General features: G+C 45.5%; 1 protein-coding gene and 1 long non-coding RNA gene across 6 annotated transcripts in view; both read left to right on the plus strand.

Annotated features, from left to right (window-relative positions):
- The first annotated feature begins 3,175 nt into the window (after positions 1–3,175).
- The window catches only part of Slc1a2 (solute carrier family 1 (glial high affinity glutamate transporter), member 2), a 132,546-nt gene continuing 107,943 nt past the window's right edge, over positions 3,176–27,778 (plus strand). For 2 of the 5 annotated variants that reach the window (XM_011239398.3, XM_006499047.3), the window contains exon 1: positions 3,497–4,238. Coding sequence is in view for 3 of the 5 variants with exons in the window: in XM_006499047.3 (XP_006499110.1) it covers positions 4,222–4,238 (17 nt within the window). In the remaining 2 variants the exon portion in view is untranslated. Of the gene's footprint in view, positions 3,250–3,496; positions 4,239–27,778 lie in introns of those variants that run through there. The other 3 variants (NM_001077514.4, NM_001361018.1, XM_030248894.1) reach the window with 2 other exon arrangements.
- Positions 4,245–27,543, plus strand: LOC115489466. The gene is made up of 2 exons (XR_003953884.1): positions 4,245–8,229; positions 8,871–27,543. It is a non-coding gene; the product is annotated as an uncharacterized LOC115489466 (long non-coding RNA).

The raw sequence follows: 27,778 nt of genomic DNA on the forward strand, positions 1-27,778 counted from the left end.
TATGTATGTATGTATGTATGTATGTATGTATATATGTATGTATGTGTGTATATATATGTGTGCATGCATGAGTATATATGTATGTATGTGTGTGTATGTATGTATGTATATATATATATATATATATATATATATGTATATGTGTGTGTATGTGTGTGTATATGTATGTATATGTTTCCAGAACTGATACAGTGGAATTGTATGGCTGTTCTATTTTTACATTTTTGAGGAGCCTCCATGCCAGTCTCTATAGTGATTACACTAATCTGCATTCATTGTAATAGTGCATAAATGTTTCTCTCCTCCCATATCCCCAACAGCATTGATATTCATTTGTTTTCTTCACAAAAGCCATTTGAAGTAGTTTTGACCTCTCCAAATGGCTCAGACATCAACTATCTTTTCACATACTTGTTGGCTATGTGAGCTTCTTTAGAAAACTACCCAATTCATTTGTCCATTTGTTCATTGCATGACTTTTTAGTGTTTTAAGTTTTTAGTCCTTTATGGTGTTTTAAGTTCTTTATAGATTCTAGACATTCCCCTGCCAGATGTGTTGCTGGCAAAAAGTTTCTTCCGCTATGTCAGCTTTTCTTCCCTATGTGAAGCTTTTTAACTTCATGCAATCTTATCTGCCAGGTCTTCTTGCTACTTCCTGAGATGTTGGGGTCTTTCAGAAGCACATACATATGCCAAGATGTTGAAGTGTTTTCCCACTGGCAGTTTCCCATTTTCATCTTCTGCACTAAATGTCTTTGGTCCATTTTGAGTGAATTTGATGAGGTAGGAGATAGAGATATGGCTTATTCTTTTATATGTGAACATTCAGTTTTTACCTGGGGAAGGTGGGGGCGGAGATACCAAACAGATCTTCTAGACTGAGAATCAAATCTCAAGAAAGCAACCTGAATATTCTAGTTTAAACCAAACCAAACCAAATTAAATCTTTACCAAAATATCGTAGTTCACACTCAGTGCTGGAATCATGCTGAATGTTCACAGGCCCGTGGGGTGGGCTGGGAGGTCAACGGAGAACCAGTTTCTTCTGCGCCAGAACCATCTGTGGCATAGTCCACATGATTAATAGACACGATTTCCCAGACAACCGAATGCAAATGTTTCTCTAACACAGCAGGTGGTGTCAGGACACCCAGATACAACCATTTACATGGAAGGTTGCAAGGCAGAATGACTATACCTATCTAATCCCAAGTATTTAATGAGTCAATCACCTGAATCCTCCAAGGTTCTCACCATGGAAAACATAATTAAGAATAATTTTCAATGCAATGAGTTTGTTTTTAATAGAAACCCTTTTATTGCCTTCCTTCCCCCATCCTTTAACTTGTTTTGCATTGGGGCATAAGGATCCTGCTGCTAGCTGGTGAATGGCGCAGCTGAGCCCTCTGGGGCTCTGTGGATGCTGAGGGGTTGCTATTATATAGCAGTTCATTTAGGCTCTGCGTAAAGGAGATGCTGGCAACAGAGGAGCTCCTGGGGTTCTTAGTACCCAGCCTATGAGAGAGTCTTGTGGCTTTGTTCTCCAGCTGCCACTTCCCAAGAAAAGCAAGGAAAACCCCTAAATAGTCAGTGACAATCTTAGGTACAAAGTCACAATCTACAGGGTTGTGATGTCAAGGCCACTACCAAATTTCAAAACACCAGTTTTATTCACACACATTTTTTTCTTTTCTTTTAGGGAAAGTTAAAAGCCCAAGCATGAAGGGATAATTAAAGATTTTATTTCTGATTTATCAAAACCCTTTTTAATTTTAATTTTTGTATTTCGTGTCTGTGCACTGGGAGCAATGCACATGCAGGAACCTGTGGAGGTCAGAAGAAGGTGTCAGATAGCCTGGAAAGGGGGTGGCAGAGACAGGTATGAGCTGCCAAGTGGGTGCTAAGAATCTAACCAAGAGCCTCTTCAAGGGCCATCTCTCCAAATCAGAGTCAGGTTCCTTAAGCTGAAGGGAACACAGAGCTGGTCAACGTAATTGGCAGACAAGAACAAACAAACAAACAAACAAACAGACAAACAAAAAACAAAAAACACAAAAATCTCCAAAACAAAAATAAAAACAAAAAACAAAACAAGCAAACAAAAACAGGACAGGAGAGCTAACCTTGGCTAACCCCACCCCACATTCTTCTCCTCGTTTCTTTCATGTGCCTAGTCTTCCTTTGCCCAGGAAACAACCCTCCAAAGATCCCCTAAAGTTAACGGAACTTTCTTTTTCTTCTTTTGGTTTCTGAAGCATGAGCTTACTCTGTAGCCCACACCTGTCTCAAACATGAGAACATCCTACCCCAGCCTGCTAGGCACCGGCATTCCAAGCATACAGCACCACAGCTGGTTTAACAGAACAGGTTTTGAATGCAGTTCATTCAGTTACTTATTGAGAACGAAGGTGACCCCTCCAGTTTGCCACGCATGCAAAGAAGCGAAGATGTGGAGCATGGATGAGAAAGCCTCTGGGCTAGAATCCTGGAGGGGAAAAGAAGGAGAAAAGAAACTAGAATGCTGGAGTTCTGAGATGCTGCTCAGAGGAGCCTAGCAGGTCCCAAGTGACCTGCTCACACCTTTTGACATCTTTGTTTACACTTTTAAACCTCTCAGTAGAGTCTGTTTAATTCTTATCTGGGCCCTGCAGAGGTGATAGGTTTGAGTCCCAATGTCCAGCAGAGGAAAAGAAGGTTTTGCCTTTTAGGTGGCCACGGGGTCAGCAGGTGGAGGACCTGTAGGTGTCTGGTGTGTCCCAGTCCTCGAGATAATAAAAGCTGAGCAGAACTTGTCATTATTATGCAAAGCTGGGCAGGAGGCTTGGACTCTCCCTCGCAGAAGGCAGAAGCCCATCTGTCTTTGCACGCCTCCCCCCACGCTCAGAGGCCTGCTGAGAACTGAGCCCTGGGTGGGTGAAGGAGATGCGTCTCCAGCCCTTGGCCCTGGCGTGTGTGTGTGTGTGTGTGTGTGTGTGTGTGTGTGTGTGTGTGTGTGAGAGAGAGAGAGAGAGAGAGAGAGAGAGAGAGAGAGAGAGAGAGAGAGGGAGAGAGAGAGAGAGAAATTATGGCATCCCTCACACCCTGCTCGCCCTCGGGGAACCACATTAATATTAATCTAGACGAATGATTGAATGTCCGGGATTTATTCGGGCCCGGGTAAAGAAGGACCCGCAGCTGGGTCGCGTTTCCTTCCGGTCACCTGAGTGTTTCTGCAGCTCAGATTCAGTGGGACTTCTACTCTCAGAAGTGGTAGGATGTGGGTGGGTGTGCCGGCCTGTGTGATGTGAGCCCGAGCAGATGTCCAGGGAGTGATGGGGAGTGCCAAGGCTTCTCCAAGGATTGGGGACGGAGGGGCATCCCGGGTCTCAGCGCTTGGCCCAGCACAGGGTGACCCAGGGCCACTCAGACTCGAGAGGAAACAATAGCGACTCCTTAGACCCTGGGATCCTGCCACTGGCTTTCCAAAGCCTTCCCGGACTACCGGCGGTGCCTTTTTTTTTTTTTTTTTTTTTTTCTAATTTATGACTGGAGGCTGGTGGGGGAGGGACAACAGAAAAGGGACAACGTCTAAAGATGGGGGGCAGGGGCGACAGTTAAAGAAGTCGCCCCAGGCTGCGGCGCGGGTGATGTCAGCTCTGGACAAAAATAGAGAGGGATCGCCTGCAAATCCCCAGCTCCGGCTGGGCTAAACCTTGCAATCCCTCTTCGGCCGGCGCCGAGCCAGGGCGCAGCGGCCTCTACCGCCTCCCCCGGCGCGCACACACCAGCACACGCGCACGCACGCACACACTCCCCCGCACTCGCACTCCCGGTCTTCCCCATCCCGCTCGGTGCCGGCCACTCCTGGTACCGGTCTGCCCCGCGGCGAAGCACACAGACACGCACACACACAGGTGGCTGCTGGGAAGCGGGGAGTGTGTTCCTGCAGCCCTGCGGCCAGCGCGACCTCGCAGCAGCCGGTGCAGGATCCCCGCAGCGCCCCTCGGAGCGCTGGCCGCGAGCCGCTCACGGGACCGCGCGCGGTGGAAAGCCGGGACGTGGATTAGCGCCCGCAGCAGCCTCCCGCGCGCGCCGAGGCGCTAAAGGGCTTACCCAGGAGGGGGGTGCGAGGGCGGAGAGAGGCTGCCCGTTAAATACCGCTCTCCGCCGCACTCCGGGCTCACCCAGCTCGCCGCCACCGTCTCCAGACCGTGCCCGGGAGGAGGGGGCGTTCCCCACGCCATGGCATCAACAGAGGGGTGAGAGCTTTTCTGGGTGCCCATGGGGAAGAGGGAGCCGCGCGCGGGGTGGTGCTGCCCTATCCCAGATGGGGACAGAGAACTGTGACCCTGGACCCCTGAAACCCTAGCAGAGCGCTGGAGGTGGTGGGAAAGGGGTCTGGTTTCTTTGGTAGACTAGCTGTCTTTTGAGGACCGGGAGGATTTAACGGAAAGGGGTGAAAAAGTGTGAAAAGAAACCGTGGAGGTTACTTCAGAGATTTAAAGACAATAAAGAATTGTCCACGGAGCCTGCAGGAAACACTGCCTGGGCTGCAAGGAGGGGACCAGTTGGAATGAATGAGCCAGGATCAGAGCCGGGGCGGGGCGAAGAGAAGCGCACAGCCTTGAATGCTAGCTTTGGGCGCGCACGGGTGTGTGTGTGTGTGTGTGTGTGTGTGTGTGTGTGTGTGTGTGTGGGGTGATGATGGCAAGACCCCAGCCCAAGAGGTCTTTGCCTTTGGATATTAGAATTTCCCTGGCGAGCTGCAAGGAAGAGTGGAAGAGATTTGGGTGCTTCCCGAGAGGAGGGAAGGAAACCTGTAGCTTGGAGCAAGAGTTTCCAAACTATCTGGACTATCACTGGCATTTTTATTTTGCCTGTGGCCTTGGAGGCGCCCCTCGCCTCTTGAGGCTGCAGTTGGCATGATGATCATTTCTGTGGTAGGACAACTGTATTTAGCAAGGGGAGAGTATGGGGGATGCACAAGTCCCTTGAATACTCATTCCAAGGTATCCTGGTCCTGTCTCCCAAATGCACTTCTCAGGCTTCCCGGAGCCTAGAACAGAATAAAAATAATAACTAGGGACCCCAGCTTTTGGGCTACTTCACAAATGGCACTAGCTGCTTTGGAGAGATCGGTGAACCTACATGTGACCTCAAAAGCAAGTATGAGGGTCTTCTCGGGACTGTATACTCGAGTCCTTGGTTCTGGCATTTTCTGGGGGCATGTTTAATAGAAATCAAACTCCGCCAACTTTCGGTGAGGTGGTGGGTGGTGAGTGGAAAGATGGTGTTTAAAGCCAGACATCGAGATTCCAACCTCAGACAAAGAAAATACGTCTAAATCTGCCCATCTTCATCCAAGAGAAAGAACCTATTCATCTATTTCTCTCATCCCACGAATCTTTCCAAACATGCCTCGCATCTTGTCTGACATAAAATTTCTTCACATTGCTTATTTACCAGTGTGGACCTTTGGAGTGGTTACTTATCAGAAAAGGTGCTCTACTTTGGTGCTTGTGTGCAAGGAAGGCAGTATCATGTGCTCAAACATATCTCTAGAATTACATATTAGGAGCCCACATGACTTAACATCAGCACACTTCTGTGTTTGGTTTTAAAGGCTTTCATCTTAGAATGGGTATAAAGGTATTTCAGGCTATCTACAGGACCCTTCCTGAATTATTTCTGCCTTTAGAGTCTCAGTTGGAAAACATCTTTGAAAAATATTGTCTTCCAAATGCTGCAACCAACTTATTGTCGATTCTGGTGGCCAGAGGGGAAAAGAGAGGACAACAAACACCCCCAAACTCCATCCATGGCTGCCAAATGGTTTGACATTCAGAGTAAAGCAGGTGCGATTTTCAGGACTGAAACCATTACTAGTCCAGCTAGTGCCACCTTTGTGCATTGTGCAAGGTTAGGAAATGATTGTCAAAGGAACTTGTATTTAAGAGATGAAAGAATTGGAAAAAAAAATCTAAAAACCGGAAACAAATGTAGAAAAATATATTATTTAGGGGCAGTCATCAGTCAGCTGGAAACATTCTGGAAACCCTTCTTTTCTCCCAGAAGCCTTTGCAGAGTCTCTGTTCAGTAGAATGGACCTGCTGGGCTCTCTGGTCGAGATAAAGAGGCAGAAATAGCCTTGGAGAGGGCTTTCTGAAGGCTGTCTCAGTGGAGACTTTTAGTACTAAATTGTTCTCCTGAGTTGGTGAGATCTGTTGGCCCCTTCTGATATCTTTGGGTAATGCACCTTGTAACAGAAACCCAGGAAGCATCTCCAGGATGGTCTCTTTTGTCAGCCTTTGTCTTCTAACAATATTAAAGCTGTTTTTTTTTTTCTGAAATATACATTGCTTATAAGGATACAGAAATAGCAATGTAATTACATGCTTTCGGTTTATAGACATTCAGCTCAGCTCAGCTCCGGGATGCTGGGGTAATGGGGTGGTATATTAAACCAATCGATCTGGGGACTGTTCATCTGGTGTTCACGTTGCCACCAACAGCATATGCTAATTACTCCTTTTTTTGTCGAATTATTAGAGGCAACGGATACAGTTCTTTAGCACTCTTTTCAAAGCTCATTTGTATATTTTTACATTCACTTCTTTCAATAGCTGCATGAAGTAAGCGAGCCAGTGAAATAGACTTGAAAGCTCAAAACTGTGTACAACAAAATGTTATCTTTCCAGGATGATTCTGGGATTTGGCATAGCTTTGGGGTATCATCTGGAAATGTCAGTTGTCAGTAATGAAAGTGTGAGCCCTGGATGGTGCCTATTGTTGGCTTTTTTGGAAATCTTTATATATATATATCCAGCAAGTGGCCTTTTTAGAATACTTTCATAGCTTCTGCGTTTGATCTTTGCCATCTTACAGAGCATTACTGTCCGGTTATTTGAAGTTTCTGATTGTGTTTCACTGGGAACATCAGCATGGCTTTTGTAAAACTCAGCAGTGGCTCTCATAGTTTTCAGGTTCTGAGAAGTGTTTTCCTATAGAAGCAAGGTTCAATTTGACAGCTGAATGTCTTTTGTTTGTTGTTGCTGCTGCTGCTGTTGCTGCTGAGTCCTGGGTGTGACTGGAATCACTGAGATGGTGGCTTTTAGGTTCCTGACCCAAATTGGAAAGAGATTACAAGTCGCTGGTGACAGGCAGGGTTTTGTCTGTTATTGACTGGGTCACAGTAGAGTGACCAGATGCTGAAGAGACAACCATTTTAGAAATATGTTTTTAAGGGATAGGGATAGCCCGGTCTCCACATTCATCAGAGACTCCTGGCAATCTATCTTCTGATCAGCTCCCAGGAGCCAAGGGGTCAGGGCTGCTCCAATCAGGAAGGCTTGGGTTTCAGTCTGACTTAGAGAACAAGTGAAACTGAAAACTGCTGACAGCAAAAAATACCCTGCCAAGGGAGACCCCTGAATTTATGATTCCCAGTGCATAAAAATAAACACAGCACTTGCCTCCCCCCCCCCCCTGCCCAGAATGAAATTGAAGGGAGGAGGGGGATGGGCTCATAGAGTAGGCTTATTACAGGGTGAGTGGAGGGCACGGGAGATGGGGGTCTAGAAGGGCCTGCATATTGCATGCCTCAGGCTCCACTGGAGTTCATTTCCCATTCTCAAGAATAAATTGTCTTCCTTGGGTAAAATGGACATGAGTGGAGCTATATGATAAAGCCAGTCCTTGTTTACCAAGGCAATCTCTTGTGGGCAGTTGAAAGCTTAATTCTCCAGAAATAATTTCTAAATCCAAATGAGACTTGCAAAGTAGAAATGGCAGCTCATTACAAACCAAATGGTGGGTCTGAGCACCTTGTTTTCCCCTCCCATTGGAGGGTGAGGTGCCCTCTCCTTTGGCTTCGCACTTAGTGATATGTCAGACCTGGCAGAGATGAGACCCTGGCCACACAAGCAAGCAGTACTCCAGCAGTGCTCTGGGTCAGTATGCCTTAGAGCCTCCAGTTTCAGATATGCTTGGCTTCTTCACTGTTCAAGGCTCAGCACAGGCTAATTTCTTGACAATTCCCTATGCGGGTCCCCCTCCCCCAGGCTGTATCAGTGTAAAGACGTCTGAGTTTCCTCCCTTTAAAGGCAAACTAAATTGGTTTCTGGAGTGAATTGTTTCTCTCCCTGGATTGCCTCGCCTCTTGGAATGAATCGAATCGCCATTTCAATCAACTGCTATCGTTATTTTAATCGAATGAAACATAGAGAACCTGAAATCTTCTAGCCTTCGTAGGTAGGAACACAGTTCTCTCAAGATTAAAAAATCGCTTTTAGGTTTGCATTTCAAGAACTTGTCTTCATGGTCTGAACAATATGCCTGACCAATGTCAGGCAATGCCTGCCTGCTTACAGTTGTCCCTTCCCTGCCCTTAACAGCTTGTTGAAGGGGGTGGGGGTTGGTGGGGCGAGGGCAGGAGGCATGCTTCACAGAAAGGGTTTGGAATCCAGATTACAGCAAATCTCTTTATTTACCAGGGTTGTGAGATTGCTCTCCCCTCCCTCTGCCCGCCCTTTACCCTGCAGCTTTCTGAGCGCCAAGTTCTTGGAATGAATTAATTAGGGGGAGTGTTTAAAAATATCTCATGGCTCCGTCTCCACGTGCTTTGTTATTGATCGGAGGCAGATGGGCTGCATATTTGTCAGCAGAAGAGAAAAGGACTGATATCTCACTATCAACCTGTCTGGTTGGCTTCATATAACATCGGAGAAGACAACGGGCCCCAGCCAATTCGAGGGAGAGTTTAAATCTTTTAAATGATGTGTCTTTTTTTTTTTTTTACATAGTGTTTTGTTATATTTTCAAGATTATTTCTCAAAGGCATCGATGTTTTCTTATTTTCTTTCTTTCATTTGTTTACTTAATGCCTCACTTAGACAAGCAGATGCAGTGACTGTCTGCTGAACTGTCATCTGGAGTTCTCAGTGATGCCGCCAGCTGCCTTGGATTATAGACTCATTGAGCAAGGACTGGCCTTTGAAAAGAGAAGGGAATGAACTCTACTTGGGCAGCTGGACTTGATCTGTGTCAAGCCCTGTCCTCTCTAGGATGGATGGTGGCAAAGATCTTACAGGAAGTCCTCAGGGACAAAGATGTAGATATTGTCTCTGTGCATCATGTATATTAAAGGATTCATTTAAATGGCTGGCTGGACTTTCTTTTGTTCCATTGGTCAGGATGGCCATCTGTCGTTCACTGTCCCTAATCTGGCATGAGACTTTGAATCCCGAGCTCCTGTTCCTGGTCCCTGGCCTCTGCTTTCTCCCAGGATCACAGAACTGGAGCCAGAGTCAGAACCTCTGTCTGTCTTGGCTTAGCTTTATGTGTAGCCTTGAAAGTGACATGCTGGACACTACAGACCAAGTGTGTTCTTATTTCGAATCTCAGAGGATTTTGAAAATGTTCGAATTATTTGCCTCCTTGCAAAGCAATTCCCAGGGCTGAATTTTTCTTTTATTTTTCTTTTGTTTTATTTTATGTGTCTGGGTGTTTTGCCTGCAGTTATATCTGTGTGTTACAAGCACGCGTGGCACCCTTGGAGGCCAGAAGAAGGTGTCAGAAGCCCTGCAATTGTAGTTACAGGTGGTTGTGAGTGTCCATGTGGGTGCTTGGAATCGAACCTGGGTCTTCTGGAGGGGCAGCTAGCAATGGTTGAACCACTTGCAGTCCCAAATTCCTGACTTTCGCTTCCCTAGCAAATTGGATTTTAAGGCAAACTTTTCTGCCTTGATACATTTATCGTGTGATAACAAGTCAGTAGAACTAACTTTTCTGACAATTCATTTATCATGTGACTACAACCCAGTGTCTTGTGTGTGGGCACATGTAGGTATGCATCCATACATGTATGAGTGTGTACTTGTATGTGGGCACGTGTAGGTATGCATTCACACGTGTATGAGTGTGTACTTGTGTGTGGGCACGTGTAGGTATGCATTCACACGTGTATGAGTGTGTACTTGTGTGTGGGCATGTGTAGGTATGCATTCACACATGTATGAATGTGGGCATGTGTAGGTATGCATTCACACATGTATGAATGTGTACTTGTGTGTGGGCATGTGTAGGTATGCATTCACATGTGTATGAGTGTGTACTTGTGTGTGGGCATGTGTAGGTATGCATTCACACATGTATGTGTGTGGGCATGTATAGGTATGCATTCACACATGTATGAATGTGTACTTGTGTGTGGGCATGTGTAGGTATGCATTCACACATGTATGAATGTGTACTTGTGTGTGGGCATGTGTAGGTATGCATTCACATGTGTATGAGTGTGTACTTGTGTGTGGGCATGTGTAGGTATGCATTCACACATGTATGAATGTGGGCATGTGTAGGTATGCATTCACACATGTATGAATGTGTACTTGTGTGTGGGCATGTGTAGGTATGCATTCACACGTGTATGTGTGTGGGCATGTGTAGGTATGCATTCACACATGTATGTGTGTGGGCATGTGTAGGTATGCATTCACACATGTATGAGTGCGTATTTGGTGCTACAGATTTCACCCGACGGGCAGGGATTTTACCTTTGAGCTATATCTCATTCTTTTCATGTCTGCTCCACCTCACCCCACCCCGTGCCCCAGAGTTCAGACAAGATTTCTGTAAGGTGTTCAGGCTGGCCTAGAACTCGCTCTCAGCCCAGGCATGCCTTGGACTTGCTATCCCTCCTGTCTTAGCTTCTTAAGAAGCTGGGATTACAGGCCTGTGCCATTCACCAGGCCCAACAGCTTTACCAACTTTAAAAGTACTTTGCAGCCACAAAGTAACTTAATTCTTTTAGTATATGATATAGCATTGCTATTAGTCCTGTTTTTCTAGAAATAGCAACTGTGGCATAAAATAATTTAGCAACTGGCCCCAAATGTCTTAGATCTTAAATTCAGGGGTCGTGGAGCCACGCCCTTAGCTAGTGGGCCATGCTCCTTTGTCTCTGTGGCACCGGTGAGCTGGAGATGAGGACTGGCAGAACCCTGAGACAGAACATGTGCATTCATGTTGGGCACAGTTGTTGGGAGGCCATGGCACTCATAACCTATAAACACCCCCTTACCCCAACCTCTGGGGCAGCAACCGAGAGTGCAAGCTTGCTACTGCATTGTTACTATAGTCTACTGCTTAAGTGCTTCTACCGTTCGAGCTTGCAAGACTTTGTCAGCATGTTATGTAGTTCGAGAAACTTTAAATAATGTATTTATTCTTATTTAATGTATAAAATTCCTGCCTGTGTACATGTGTGTGTCACACATGTGCTTGGTGCTCACAGAAGTCAGAAGAGGTCTTTTGTCCCCCTGCAACTGGAACTGGAGATGATGTGTGTGATCATGCAAATGCAGGCTACAGAGCTCAGGTTCACTGTGAGAGCAGAAACTTCTAAGCCAGTGGTTCTCAACCCCATAGGTCACAACCCATTTGGTGAACCTTTATCTCCAAAAACATACTTACATTATGATTTAGGACAGTAGCACAAGTACAGTTATGAAGTTGCAACAAAAACAATTTTATAGTTGAGGGCCACCGTAACATAAAGGAACAGCATTAGAAAGATTGAGGACCACTGAGCCATCTCTGCAGCCCCCGTTTTTCTTTTTAACCCATAACCACTCCTTCCCCTAACCACTTCTTTTTTCCTTTAACTTTGCCCCCAGTTGCACTTAATAGGGCTCCTCCATAATTATTGATTTCTACAAAGCTAATGGCTTTGCCTCATCACTACACAGTGACTTAGAGCAGCCCTGGGAAGACCACATGGGCTGATTGCTGAGCTATGCTTCTGTGCTTCTTTGTGGCAAATGTAGCTGAGCCTTCAGCAGTCATCAGTTGTGGTGAACTCAGGGCAGTGACTTGCTATAGTGCAGACAGTGATGACCTCAGGACACCTTCTGAATTGGCGAGATCTGGATCTGTGTGCTGTAGTTTTAAGATTTGTTTCCATTTGTCTATTTTTGTGTGTGTTTGGGTATCTTCCCATGCTGAAGAGGGCTCTGGGTTCCCTGGAGATGGAGTTACAATCTGTTATAACTAGGTACTAGGATCTGAATTCTGGTCCTTGGAAAGAACAAGTGCTGTACTCACAATGCCATCCCTCTAGCCTCCTGTTTTCTGATCACCCAACAGGGAACAGTAAATGTCCATGGAAATGTAACTCCCTTAGGAAGCCCTTCCATCCTTAGGAAATCCCAGGTCACACAGCACAACACAACACAGCACAGCACAGCACAGCACAGCACAGCACAGCACAGCACAGCACAGCATCCCATTCGCTTTTAGTTAAACAGAGTTTCTCCACCACACACACACACACACACACACACACACACACACACACACACACACACAGTCTGATAGTAATGGGATAATTGTCATATACTGAAGTGTTGGAAGATGTCAACCTCACATGACTGCATGTCTATGACTTAACTTAATCTTTGGAAAGTTCATAATATTATGCTCATTTTATATATAGAGAGAGACACTGAAACTTAGAAGTTTTGATTAAATGCTGTTACTGGGTTCCTAGCCCCTGCCCCTCCTCCCCTTGTCATCTAACTGTAGAAGTTTCTATATTTTACAATTATGCTATATTTCCTTCAACTTTAATAAGCCTTCCTTCCTTTTCTTTTTTCATTTCTGTGAGTGCCCGTCCCTGGTCATTTTGATAAGAGAAAGCAAGGGCCCCTGGAGAAACAGGCTTATGACAAATGTCACAGGCTATGCCCAAGAAGGAAAGAAATTAGCTTATCTTCAAATGAGGATGCTTCAGAGAAAATGGCACTGTAAAACAACGTCAGAGGAAGTTTAGGTAATGGCAAGCTATTGTCATGTCCCAGTTTGTAGACATCAAACCGGAGGAATTTGAAACAGGAGTAGCCGTGCTGAGGGGAGATAAGGAAGAAGGACACATGAAGGAAGGGCAGCATCCCCTATTAAGTACCAGGGGAAGTCAGCCTTCTAAACCTTAGTGATCGTTTGTTTGCTTGTTTTTATCTCAGTCTTCACTTAAATGGCCAGTTGGGATTTGATGGCCAGATTATATAGAAAAGCGGGTGGGAGCCATTCTAAATGAAGTGCTTGCTTAGGGCTGAAATGGATGGGTATCAGTTGACAGCATACAGTTCAGATGGTCCATAGTGACGGACGGCTCTGGCGAAGGCTGCAGCTCTAGTTTATATTTATATGCAACATGGGTTCTAGAAAACAAATGTCAAGCATAAACATTGGACCAACTTCTAAGAATGGATTTGAGAGTGATGGAATTATAGACCGGATCTAATTCCCAGTGTTTTCTTGGAATTCAAAGTCATCCATTAGCCAACATTTTTTAAACCATTGTGGAGTCATAAAACTGAGCTAACCATCGATTTTAAGATCATGACCATAATAAGCATTTCAGATGAGGCCGGGTGTGTTCAGGGTGTTATGCTCATAGATCAAATGCAAACATTTCAAATAGAGGACTGATCACTGCTGGAGTTTACCTGAACTAAACCATAAGTTTGGATTTTTCCCCACAGGCCATGACGTGTTTGGTTAAGAACTTTGGTGCTGGTGGGGTGCGGGGAGTTTATTCTGAGCTGGAGGCAGACTTGTGTGAGGCTTATTGGAAGTCTGTGGGGTTGAAGTAAAGGAAGCGTGAATGGACAGAGGGAGTGGGGAAACTCAGCCAAGACCTCAACCCACCTCAGGATGAGCTGGGGTGAGGAAGGCACTTCCAGGTGCCCCCTGACTGAGGAAAGATAAACCTTTGTGTTTTCTATTCCTGCATTAACCAGCCATTCATCTGAGACAGGGACACAGTTCTAGATGGATAAAATGCAACGTTTCAGAAGAAGACATATCCAAGAGCTGTTAGTTTGGTTCTCCTAACATGGAAGCTAGTGAATCCTTCTTTTCTGAAGTTGAAGGCCTGGGCATCTGGATAATGAGCCTCAGTGGCCATTTTCTTCCTCATGCAAGTGTTTGAGAAACAGCCATATGACCATCACAGCTGCTTTCAGCCTGGGTATTGAGATGGACGACAGCCTCCCCAATGCTGTCCTCTGTAGCAAAAGGGTGTGCTATGCCAGTTATTGCATATAGAATTCCCAGAACTTCAGACACACAAGGTGAATACATTTAAAGGTGTGTGTGTGTGTGTGTGTGTGTGTGTGTGTGTGAGAGAGAGAGAGAGAGAGAGGGGGGGGGGGGAGAGAGAGAGAGAGAGAGAGAGAGAGAGAGCATATGTGAGTGTTTCATGGGTGTGCTGCTCCGAAGTTGATGTTGGGTGTGTTTCATGATTGCTCTCCACCTTATATATTAAAACAGGGTCTTTTCACCTGAACCCAGAACTCACATCTTTGACCAGTTGATTCCAAGGATCCCCTGGCTAAGCCCACTGAGTGTTGGGTTCACAAATAGCTGTCACACCTGATCTGCTCTCCATTTATATGTGTGCTGGGAGTCCAGACTCCTGTCCCCATGCTTGTATGGCAAGCATTTCATCTGCTATGCTCCCTTGCTCAAGTTCCCAGATCACATCACAGGGACCACAGCTAATAGCACTGTATTGTATATTTAAAAATTGCTGGGACTATAGTCTAAGTGTTGTTACTACAAAACAAGCAAGCAAAAACATGAAAGTTAATAGATGAGCTAATTAACTCTGGTTACATTTGTCTGTCTCCTGTCTGGTGTGGTGAGTTTAATGAGGTGAGCCAGAAACAATGCATCGTGAGGCCAGAGTATAACTGCTATTGATACTTGCAAGGCTTGACAGCAGCCGTTTCTCTATTCCTACTGATGTTGTCCCTTGATCCTTTATCTGGGGAAAGTGAGCAATAAACCGGATGAGCCCTCTCTGGAGCGTCTGCTGTGCTCTGGTGACCTAGGTCGGGCACTTTATCAGCATCTGCAAAGCCCCCTTGTGAATCGTTACCTCTGCTCCACTGGTGGAGAGGAAGATGTGTTCCGAGATGGAAGGACGTCCACTTTTGTACACAGTTCAAGTTCTTGAGATGACACCTCGGTGGGTGTCACTTAGTTTTCTCGTGTCCCTCAGCTCTGTTCTGAGTCCATGACACTAGTGGTCACCATGCTTGTGGTTTTAGCAGTACAGCTCAGTTCAAGGGGCTCAACTGCAGGGTAACAGAAAGTAAAGCAAGCTAGCCTTCTTTAACACCTACTATTTGTCATGGAAGACAGTATAATGCCTGTTTCCAGTATTTGGGTAAAGAGGTCATGGGTTAGATTTAATATACATGGGTTAGATTTAAATATAATTTAGTATATTTTGATTATAGAAATAAAATGTAGATCTGAAGGACTTGGTAGCCACTGTCAAACATTGTTTTTAACAAATATTTTACCATTCCCTCCCCATAAGACAAAATATGAGTATTCTTAAAAACAAACATATTTTACAGAAGGGCATAAAGGCAAAGCATACCTCCTTCTTTGATTCTGTCCCCTTGAAACCCTCTTTGTGTTTGAAATCTTAATCTTAATATGCAAATTGGGCTATTCTATAGTCTTTTGTAGTTTATTGTTTATTTACCCCAATACTTCAAGTGTCTAAGTTTGTGCTATGTATGTATATATCGGCTTACTTATGTATAATATATACTACATATAAAACATGTATTTCAATTCCTAATAATAAATCACAGTATGTTATCTAGTAATCAGTTTAGCCAGCCGTTTTTAGACATGCAGGTTATTGCCGAGTCTCTATTTATTATAATAATGTTGGTGGGATCTGAGTGAACGGAAGCATGTGGCAGGGTCACTGAGACCAGTGAGAAGACAAGAGCGATAACTTGGGTGGACACACTGAGAAGATCTCGGGAAGAATCAGGACACGAGGTGAACGGTCTAGGGTTGCTAGGAGTACTCGATGACCAAGTGTCTGTGGACGCAAACAGAGCAGAAAGGCAGCTCTCGTGTTTCTGGGTTAAGCAAACATGGGAAAGGGCAACTGCAGAGAAGAAATTCAGGGGAGGAATGACCCCTTAAAGGAAGAAGATAAAGAATTTATCTCATTGCTAGGCTAAAATGTGGGACACCAGGCAGAGATGCTCACGTGAGCATCCGAGTCTTTATGGAGTGAAACTGTAATGGTGGAGGTAACAAACTCATTCTCACTGGCCATGAAACAAGGAAAGAATGGGGCCAAGGAAGGATCCCAGGGAGTGGTCATGTCTGCAGAGGTGGCAGATGAATATAATTAAAATGGTGACATGCAGAGAAGTAAGGAAAGGGATCAGAAGGGACCGGGTGTCCCAGAGTGGCTGACAGTGTTGCCTGTTAGAGACATACTGAAATGCAAATTCTGCCAAGTGGTCATTAGATGAATCAGTCTTGAGACTACCATGGCCAGACCAGAACCACTGAAGTGATGCTGCTGGTGTTGTGAGTAGGTAGAGCAAAAATGAATGAAAGGGGTTTTTTTTCTTAGGGTTTGTTTTTATTTATGTGCATATATGTGTTCTGGGGGTATGCACAAGTGTGTTCAGGTGCCCCCAGAAGAGGTCATTGGGTCCTCTGGAGCTCAAGTTACATGTGGTTGTGCGCTGCCAGACACTGGGTGCTGGGCACTGAACTTGGGGCCTCTGCAAGTTCATCCAATGCTCTTAACCCATCCCTCCACCTTGAAGTTATTATTACTATCATTATTTTGAGCAGCAATCAGGAAGAGGTGTGAGTAGGGAATTTGATACATGAAGCACCTTAGATTCTTTGAGCTTGAGTGTGTGTGAGTTCAGCATGTTGATATGCTGAGGGAAATGCTGGGTCAGTGAAGGCATTCAGATTAACTCTCATGGAAGATTATGTTGAAGCAAAGAATTAGAACCTAAATCAGTTCTTTGCTTGCTTTGGGCTTTCTGTAGGGGAGAGAAGAGTGCCTTGCATCTTAGTCAGGGCAGCTATTGCTGTGACAAAACACCATGACCAAAACCAAGTTGGGGAGGAAAGGGTTTATTTGGCTTACACTTCCATATCACTGTTAGTCACCAAAGGAAGTTAGGATAGGAACTTAGACAAAGCAGGAACCTGGAAGCAAGAGCTGATGCAGAGGGCATGAAGGAGCCCTGCTTACTGGCTTACTCCTGGTAGCTTAGTCAGCTTGCTTTCTGATATAACCCAGGACCACCAGCCCAGGGATGTCACCACCCATATTGGGCTGGGACTTCCTCCATTCATCACTTATTAAGACAGTGACTTATTGAGTGATCTTATGGAGGCATTTTCTCAATTGAGGTTCCCTCTTTTCAGATAACTCAAGCTTGTGTCAAGTTGGCATAAGACTAGCCAGTACACATAGGAAGATGGCTCACAGTGGAGAAGAAGGGAAACACGACCTGCCTAAGTGGCCAAATTCATGTAGTCAATCAATCATCTGAAGATGGAGCCGGTTTATCCTGCCTCTGTAGCATCATTGTCAGAAGGCTGAATATGATATCCTTATTGGCCAGTGGTTGACATTTTCTTCTATCCTCTCCCTTATAAGTCTTCACATATCTCCTTAGCTGGAATTGTCCTTTTTCTCCCTTTAGACCCAGGTCATTATGTAACATCTGTGTAGAAGACGTTCTTGGACTTAGTGGTGTGTTTGTCTGTCTATGTGTGTGTGTGTGTGTGTGTGTGTGTGTGAGAGAGAGAGAGAGAGAGAGAGAGAGAGAGAGAGAGAGAGGGAGAAAGAGAGAGAGAGAGAGGGTGTGTGTGTGTGTGTGTGTGTGTGTGTGTGGTATATGCACATGTGAATACTCGCATCCATTTATGTGCATGTGGAGACCGGAGGTTAACAGCAGACATCTTCCTCTACTACTACTCTCGACTTTAGTTTTTGAGGCAGAGTCTCTCAACTGAACCCGGAACTCACCAATTAGCTAGATTGCTTGATCCGCAAGTCTCAGGATCCTCCTGTCTCTTCCCTTCTGTGCATCTGAGTGCCAGAGTACTAAGTGCTGGTTGGGTCTTTATGTGGGTGCTGGGGCTCTGTGCTCTGGTCTTCATGCTTCTATAACAAGATGTTTAACCACTGAGCTATCTCCCCACCTCCTGGCTGCAATCTATTTCTGTTGCCTTTTGGGCTCTAAATTCTCTTTGGATTCTTTCTGGAACATTTCCATATCACTGTTCCCTTGAAACCTTCTGAAGAATGACTCAGGTCTTTTTCTAACCCTAGACTAACAGATTACATGACCTTGTTGGTGTTCCTATTTGCTTAACACATAGGTACATGGGGATGAATGTACCACAGTGGAACTGTTGATATTTTTCCCTGTAGATTCACCCCTACTTCCTTTCAAGCTCCACGCTCCCCCACTCCCCACCCCCATCTCAGCCAACAGTGCTGCCATAGTACTGAAGTCAGAAATAAAGCTTTGTCCCTGAACTTTTCTCTCCTCTCAGCTCTGATCTGCCAGCTTACCAGGTAAGCCCCTCTCTCCAAATGGTTCCTTAAGCCTTGCCCATTCTCTGCATTGCCACAGGTATGGCTTTAGCCCAGGCAGCAGCTGTTGCTTTCTTGGAGACTGCATAGCTTCCAACCTTTCAGATTTTCCCAAGCCATGCCTGCATCTTGCTTACCCATTTTCCTTCTAAGACCATTTATTTCCATTGTTCTCCTACCATCGACAGCTAGTTAGTGCCTTCTAGAGCATTCTCTGATGATCAGCTTCAATGCCACTCCCTAGAAGGGGCTTTCTGGTCTCCCTTTCTCAATTCTACCCCAGTCTTCTTATTTTCTTCCTTCGTGGCAGCAATTACAGCTTTCAAATATCTTGATTATTTATTCTCTTCTTTCTATGGCTCTCACGGGTGGTAAGAATATTTGAGGACTAGTTGATTTTTGCAAAGTCCTCTGTTAGGATTAACACGGTGCACTTAACATTCACCCATAACTGAATAGATGGTCCTATCCGTGTGAGGGAAGCCGGGGTAGATTCTTAAGAGGGTGACTACTGCGATGGGCTTCTTCCTGGGGGGCTGTTCTGATGTGCTTTGTTCAGGCCTCTCTCAGCACATCATTAGATCAGATAGTGCTAAGTGTTTTCTAGTCTGCCTGCTTACTGTCTTTCAGATCTCTCCGAGGATCGGGACTAGCTTAATTTATTTTCACTTCCTCTTATTATCTCCATCCCAGGGAATGCTGGTGTAATTGAATTGTCTACTTTGGGAAAGAAACTCAGAAGGGCGTGGAGTGGGGGAGAAGAAATAGGCTTAAGCCAGTGAAAAGGCCAGGATTGGGAAAATGTGTCTTTTTGCTCCTTAGGAGGTGATCATCTTCATATGGTGCTGGTGGTCAATGATATATCCCTGCCCAGCAGTCAATAACCAGCCTTCTTATTGCTAAGAGTTAGCAGGGTTCAAGTAGGTTACAAAGCCACCCTTTGGGCAACAGCTCATCTCCTGAAGCCAAAAATAGATTTGCCATGTTCACCTGTGTCCCTGCTCTACTGCCTGGGAAAGACTACAAATTCCTCTCTCTGCACTTCTTTCAGAACACAGTGGATTCTGGTCAGATGAACATCACTGAGCCCTCGCCTTTCCTGAGACTGTCTGTCTCCCTTCAGAACTGTGTCTTTTCTTTTTCCTTGTTCTTTGCAAAGGGAAGCAAGAAGCTGGAATGAATTAGGCATTCAGATACAAAGAAGGGCTCTGAGTCAAAGTTGGTATTTAAATTGCATCAGTGAATAAAACCTGGGGCTTGACAGTTTAACTGCTTATAAAACTGATTTAGAAGAAGAACAGTTACCAGAAGCTGCCGGTTCTGTGGCTAAATTGTTGCTTTTGATTACTACAGAGCTTCTTAGAACATTTAATCATTCCCAGTGGAGTCCCCTTACTGTGACTTCCTGCAGGTAGAGAAATGACATCTTTAAGTATGTGTGTTTGCTGCTAATCCAAAGGAGAATGCTTTACACACACACACACACACACACACACACACACACACACACACATTTCCCCTCTGACATGGACTTCTTTACTTTCCTGGTGCTTGGCTGTGTTTGGGGGTATTTGTTTCGTTCTCTTGGGATAAGAGGGTGAAAACCATTCCAGGAACCGTCGGCAGGACAAACAGCCAGCATCTGAGCCTCCTAGGGAAGTCCTTAGCTGCGGCTTCCCTCATGGCTAGTAGGGTGCACGAATACTAAAAGCCTGCCAGATTCAAATCCAAGTCTGCAGGTTCTGAAATGAAAATAAAATCAAAGTATAAATTCTACATTTTGTAGTTTCCTCTGACACAGAGGCCATTGTAAGTCCCGAGAACCAGGCATGCACCCACGTACTATCTTCCTCCTTCGGGAGACTCATCATGCATTTCTAGTCAAACCACTGTCCAGGCCATCCACCAAACCACTGTCCAGGCCATCCACCATTGTTTGACAAACAGGCCCAACCATTTCTCCCAGCAGGGGGCGCTGTGGGGCTGATGACCACAGGCCGGGCAATGGGATTTTCCTGCCACTCTAAAGCAAGAGCCAGAGGGTGAATGGCTCTTTCCCAGTCCAGCACCAGCTGACCCCTGGATTTTAAAGAAGGAAAGGCCTGATACTTTGATTTTCAAACATTCCAAGTTACCCTGAGTTGTCAAATCAGCCAGAGATCCAGAGTTCTTCGGGGACTACCTTTTGCTGGGAGGAATTTGGCAGTCTTGGTTCTTGTTACCCATTTTGGCCCTAGATCCTCTCTCTCACGTTGTGCTCCTGGATTCTCCTCAGCCAAGTGCAAGAAGGAGCCTTGATTCCAGATTCAGGTACGTGTAAAATGTTTCTGTCTGGGTTATTGACAAACTGGTTTAAGGCGAAGGGGCGATTGTATGATAGATCTGGAGTTGGCTCTAAGGCTGAACGGAAAGGTACTTGAGGAAATAAAGAGAACATTTGAAAGCTTGGAGGCGCCCCAGAATAAATAGTTCAAGAATGAAGGCACAAAAACAGATATTCTTTTCAAAATGACTAACTAGGCACCCCAGAGGGCTAACTTGTGTTTCAAGCCAGTTGGCAACAAGATTAAAGTAGGCATGGAAACCCTGTTTTAGTTAAAGGATACTCTCCCTTAGGAGTCAGCGTCCATATGTCCTCTAAAGGGCTTTCCCCTCTGCCTGTGGCTAAGCTACGGAGGCAAACCAGTGAGGGGGGTGACTTGCTCACATTCTGAAAGCAGGAAAGTCACTGTTCTGCCCCCAGATGTAGTTTTAATGTCTCACTGGAGGCATTTTAAGTGAAGGCTTGGGATCCTTTTGCTACTGGCTCACAGGGTGTTTGTTGAATGGGTAAATGAGCGAGAGCCTCCGGAGAGAAAGCTTGTTAGAGGAGTCTTTATCATAAGAACTTCAGATTTCTCCATCAAGAGCATCTCAGATTACTTGGGAACAAACAGAAAGGACCAGAGAAGGAGAGCCAGCCAGCTTCACCGGCATGTGCTGTAGTGTTTGGCTGGGCCTTTGAATAACAAGTGGCTCCCAACTTGTTATTTTGCTCTGTATCCCACAGTTCATGGCTCCATTTCAGGGAGCCTTGCAGGACCAAGCTTATACGCAGTCCCCCTCATGGTGACCGTAAACAAGCTAAAAGATGAGAAGAGACCCCGAGAACGCCTGCTGCTTAACTGTATGCTAGAGTAGTCGAAGATGAAATACTTTGCATAAAAGAGCTCCTAGGAGCCAGCATTGCACACAGTTATGAGGAAGTTTGAATCCCTACTTAAACCCAAGAAAAACTTCCTGTCTCTTCACTCATTAGCTTAAGACTTCAGGAAAATTAATGAGCCTCTTTAAGGCTGGGTGTCATTTTTAGTTTTAAGTAGGAGCAATGCCACCTACTCAGCAGGGTTTGGCATAGAAGGTATATGTGAAGGACTCTAGGCCCAGTGCCCGGGAGGTGGACATCTCCCAGTAATGGTAACTGTCATTGTTCTTGGAACCATAACTCTCTGGTTACCTGTAGCCTTCTGTGCTTAGCTTGAGCCTTTCACCAGCCTCCTGACTTTCCAGGTTACTTGGTAACATGTAGTCTGCACCCACACGTATGTTTGCTAGGTCTTTTCCATAAAGCTATTGGCGATAAGATTAGAAAGCCGGCCCAGGTGTCTTTGATGGTGTGAGTGGTGTGTTTGCACCTGCGGCTGCCAGGATAGTTTCCCCCTCCGCTGTGCTTTCTACTCCTTACTTGTTAGAATTATTACACACGGTATTCCAAATCTCTGTCTCCTGTGATGGCTGCCCGGATTTTGTACCACAGTCTCGGGTAGAGACATCTACATAACATAGTCAGGTGAAGACGTGAAAAGACAAATCTTCAGGATAAACAGAGGAAAGAGGTCAGTTTGGATAGGTCAAAAGCAAGAAGTTGGGCTGAATAACTGAAGGCACTTGCTGCATTTTCCCAGGTGATTTAGGAAGTGTCTGTAGGAAGCCCGAGTCTGTTAAAGGGCGACTGTTGACTTTCTTAGGGATAAAAGGAGACTAAACTGGTCAGATGGCAGGATGAGGGGTAGGAGAAGGAGGGGAGGAAACATAAGGACACGCTAAAGGCGAATGTGGGTGGGTCTGCCCTTTCCACACGGTAGGAACAGATTGCAAGCCAAACATTTTTATTTTGGAAGCAACTTCTAGGTTGATGGAAATGCACTTGCATAAATCATGTGTCTCCAAGAACAACAAGGTGGCCCAGCTACAGGCAGATGCTGCCGGCCTAGGGAGATGCCCCTTCTAGCTATGAGGTCTCTGGGTGACTCTTCTGAAAGACCCTCTTACACTCCCAGGGCTGAGAGTTGAGTAGATAAAGCGGCTTCTGCCTCTTGCTGGGTAAGAGAATACTTTGCTTCAATGCAGCACTCCTGAGGTGAGATGGAGCTGGGGAGATGACTCAGTGGACTGTCTGCCTTGCCCAAGGACCAGCATCCTGGTCAAGAGCTGGGAGTTGTTGTGTATCCTTGTAATCCTGGAGTTAGAGAGGCAGAGACATGCAGATCTCTGCTTCAACCAGCTTAACCTATTTGATGGGTTCCAGGCCAGTGAGAGACATACCCTTTTAATAATTAAGGTGGATCGTGTCTAAGGGATGACACTGGAGGTTGTTCTCTGGCCTGCATGCACCCACGTACCCACATACATACATGCACACACAGAGGGGATTAGATGATTCACATCACATCCCAGATACAGTCAGACAGTGGGCTGATTTACTAATACAAGTTAAACTGGAGATCTCCAAACACCCATTGGAACAGCCTTGGTTAGCAGAATGTGGTGATGCTGTTGACTAAGAGGTAGGCCTTTGGAAGTGGAATGCTTGCTGTGGCTGACACTTTGAGTTTAGGTTATGCTTCCTTGGACCGGCACGTCATCTTCTAGTGTCAACCTTACCAAAGTGTTCAGTGGGTATGAAAGTAGGAAGTGGATGCGAAATTGACTTATATACTGTTAGAGATAACGCAGTGCTTCTAATGGTTGTCAACATGGTACTCAGAATGTTCCAGAACACTTGGCCTGCCTCTTTGCCAATCTGAAGTTCCAGGTCAAAAACTAATGTTTTGATCCCCAATCTCCCTGGCTGCTGGACCAAACAGCTTTCACAATATGCCTTCTGAGTTCTGAAGACTGGGGAAAAGAAAAAAATGAGGTTCTTCCATGTCTGAATTTATTTGGGCCACTTTCACAAGTTTCCATAAACTGATGGCTAATGAATAATTGAAGTTTTCTGTGCTTCTGGAGGCTGGGAAGTGCAAGGTCAAGGTGGTGGCAGAGTTAGGGTCTGATAAGGCAGATGACATTTTTTACCTGTGTCCTCAGGGAAATGAGGATGCTTTTTTTTTTTTTTTTATAATTAGGGTGCTGATCCTACTCCTGAGGGCTTCATCCTTGTGACTTCATCACTGCTCAGTGACAAGTGATAGTACCTAATACTATCTCTTTGGAGATTGGGATTTCAACATGTGGACTTTGGAAGGATGCACACACAGAATCACAGTATCGTGGCCAAAGCTTCCAGCAGTGGTTCAGAAAGGCCATAAGCCTCCCCTCTGTCCGTCTGTGTGATGGAGCAATAACTGACCACTTTCTCAGGTCCCTTACCTGGTCAGTTTGTGCTCTTGCTTCTCCTTTCTCGTGAGGGTGAAGCTGGGCCTCTCCCTAGGCTGGATGTCGGCTCCTTCTGCGCATCTTGCCCTAGTCACAGAGTGAGATGGAAGAGTTAGGTTCCCTTTGCTTCCCAGCCTCACACATACAGGTATGATGCCAATGTACAGATTCTATTAAAGACAAATAAAATAACATAATAATGGTAACTATAAACCTAGCTGGTTTCAGTGTTTAAAACAAAACAACTTGGAAGCTTTTTTTTTTATGGGCGGTCTCCTGAGAGATAACTCAATATGAGTGCCTGGCTTGAGCCCTGTCTTCGTCACAGGTCAGAGGCCTCTCCTCTGGTCTTTCCAAGAGGAGCTGCCATGACATGTGACATGATCCCAGTGTCCTAACTGCTCAGGAACAGTCCATACTTGTTCAGATCGGGTTGCTCTTGAAGTCAGGGCTAATCGCTGTGCGGGATGCAGCCAGAGGCACAGGCTGACTTTGCTCCCCGTGAGAGCGTCCCTCTCACTTGCTCTCTGGAACTGTCACTTCCCACAAGATGCCAGGTTCAGAGGGAAGTGAGTGGTCATTAGGGGCAGGGTACCCTCTAAGCCCACAAAGGGGAGGAATACTTTCCACAGACAATGTAACTTCCATCTGAGTTACTTGGGCTTCATAAAGAGTTGCCACGCCTTTGGGCAAAGCCCTTTCCTCCTTTACCAATGGCTTCTTATGTAACAAAATTGAAACACAGTATTGGGGTTCTCCAAGCCCAGGGACAAATGGCAGTGGTCACTCCTAAGAGACTGACCCAATCTCTGGCTTTCAATTTACTTGGTTTTCCATCTGCTCTTGGCCAGTGGATTGACAACCTTGCAGCATCCATGGAATCAAGGGAAGGTAAGACTATAGGATGCACTCTTCAGGGACAAGCAGGCATCTGCCCATCTGGTCAGTTATTGCTAGATCACACAGGCATTTTAAATAGGACAAAGTTCACAGTCTTCGAGCTGAAGTTAGGTTTTATTGTTGTTGTTTTCAACCAGGAGAATTCAGTTAGCTATTTGAACTTTCAGGTATTTGGTGTATTTTTAAGGTACCTCTGCACATCTGCATGTTCAAGTTCAAGCATTCCTCTCTGCATATTCACCATCCATAGGAACGAGGGTGTGGATGCTGAAAGCAAGCAGCCTGTTCCTGTGATGCCTGCACAGCACACAGAGGCTTCGGAGACCTGAATGTGACTTTGGTCACTCTATGTCAGCTGACATTACATCAGGGACAGGGTATCTATAAAATGTGTGCTGCAAATGTCCTAAGAAAGCCAGGACAATGGGGCTACCTGAGCAGGGGGAAGTAAAATAGTCTGCCTTTTGAGGAAAAAAGAAAAGGTTGATCTTGGAATGGAAGTGACTCTTTTTCAGTGGGTCAAGAAGAAGTATTGGAAAGAGAGTTAGAATGAAGCCAAGGGAGGGAACACTCACAGAAGGTTCACGGTCAAGTGAATGGGAGGGTGCTTGGTCCATTTCAAGTAACCAGATGGTCTCCGACTTAAGATGTCTTGACTTGCGAGTATTGTCTTCATGATGGTAAGAGTACACTCATGCTGATTTTGCTATTCCCTTTTAGTACAGTAGACAATAAGTTATATAAGACATTCAACACGATTTTAGAATAGGCCTTATTTCGGATGAGTTCCCCCAAGTGTAGGCCACTGTAAAAGGTCTCAGCACATTCACAATAGTCTTGTGTAAGCTGTGATGTGCATTTATCAGGCATATTGACTGAATGGTCAGATGCCAGTGTTACTTCACTGAGGGCAAACTGGGCATCAATCTCACTCTACTTCAAAGGGCATCTCCATTTCCCTTTTTGGTTTATTCCTAAATTTGGTTATTTTTCTAGGGAAGATAAAAAAATCTAGGAGCATGTATTCAGGTTGGAAGGGGAAGTGGTGGGTGACTGTTCTTTTTGTGTGTAAAATGTCCTTTCACTTGTTGTCTGGATGTCCTCTGCTCATTGCCAAAGTCCAGTCTGATTCAAGGCTTAATTATGAACTCAGGTTTGGGAGTTGGCTTCCCTTCCCTGTCTGGAACAGTGAATCTGTAGAAAGGACTGAGGAGCTGGGCTATCAGAGTCCTTTAGATGGGCTGTGCACGCTGGGGACCACATCTTCAGCCATCTGCCTTTAAAGTGATCAGGGAAGGACCCCAATTATTAATTAGCATTGGAGGGAGATCAGAAACTGCGGATGCCTTGCATGTGGGGGCTGTAAACACAGAGAACCCTCCTGGAGTGTAACATGCATCACTCAGGTGGCAATAAAATGTGGCACCCGCTATTCACTTCACAGATGCTTGCAGATCGGCTGGCCCTCTGCTAGGTGTTAGAGATGGGGCTTCTGGATGACAGTCGGCTACTCACCATCTGGCAGCCACACAGCGTCACAGCCTGTGTGCCCAGAGAATGCAGCCTGGGTTTTCTGCTCCATGACATGTTACTCTGACCTAAGCCTTAGTGTAAGACAGCTGCCGCCAATGACAAACCTCAAGATGTTCGAATACAGGGCAAGGTACTTCCTGGACACATGATTTGGCCTTATGGAAATGCAGGCTCCTCATATAAGGTTACTATACATTAGGAGTAATGGCGGCTGCCTTGGGGCATGAAATACTAGCTACCTGTCATTTTGACCTGTGCTGGAACACAAAAGTGCTTAGAAAAGGTGGCTGATTTAACTTATCGCTTATTACTGCTTAAACCCAATGATGCTTCTATTGTCCCAAAACACGCACAATTGAGCCCTCCAGAAGTAAACAGCTTTCAACCCTTGTCAATGATATATTTATTACCCTCTCCCTCCAAGCAAATATGTGTGCACCTCACTGATTCTGAATCTTCTCGAGAAGGAGGTTCTGCAGACGCCAAGGCTGTCCCGACACTGAAGGGACCAGGGGAGCCCCTCAGTAGGCTTTCCCAAGACCCTCTGCTCTCTTGGGGAAAAAGTGAGTGTGAGAACATTGGGCCCTTTCTGTGAGCCGCCAAAGGACAGGACATGGGCTTTTCAGATGTCGTATCTGGCAAGAAGAAATATGAACAACAAACTCAAGAAGGCTTTAACTGCTCCTTGGCACTGGGAACCTAGTTTGTTCCACGGGGCTGCCCACAGGGCCTGCTCTCCTGAGATGCGCAGAATCCTGCTTCTTCTGCCTGTGCCTGGGACTTCCACTGCCCTGACACCGGGGGGCGCTGCAGACTCTCTTTTGCTCAGAGCTGGCTAGCTAACCTCTGCAACTGACCCTCAACCCATCACAGTTTTACTTTTATACTAGCCTGAAGTCATGTCATGTGTCTTCCTATAGAAGTCAGTGGGAGCCTGGCAATGGACTCAACACCTCCCCCTACCCCCAGACTCTCTTCACAGAGCTCTTTCCAACCAGGAACAGAAAAATTATACAAGCAAATGACTTTTCACAATAGAAAAAAATTAAAGTAGATGTAAGCAAAAATAATCCTATTCACCCTTTGAGAACTGTGTTTAATGTGTACATGTATAGGTACACACACACACACACACACACACACACACACACAGGGTTATGAGTAATTGTTACTTGATAAGATATTGTTATCTTATCAAGTCTCTCTTTTTAAAACAGCCCAGAAAACCTTTCCCATACACTGTTTCCAAAGTCACTTTGAATAATTGAGATA

The sequence above is a fragment of the Mus musculus genome, chromosome 2, assembly GCF_000001635.26.
Source record: "Mus musculus strain C57BL/6J chromosome 2, GRCm38.p6 C57BL/6J".
In the NCBI taxonomy this organism is placed as follows: domain Eukaryota; kingdom Metazoa; phylum Chordata; class Mammalia; order Rodentia; family Muridae; genus Mus; species Mus musculus.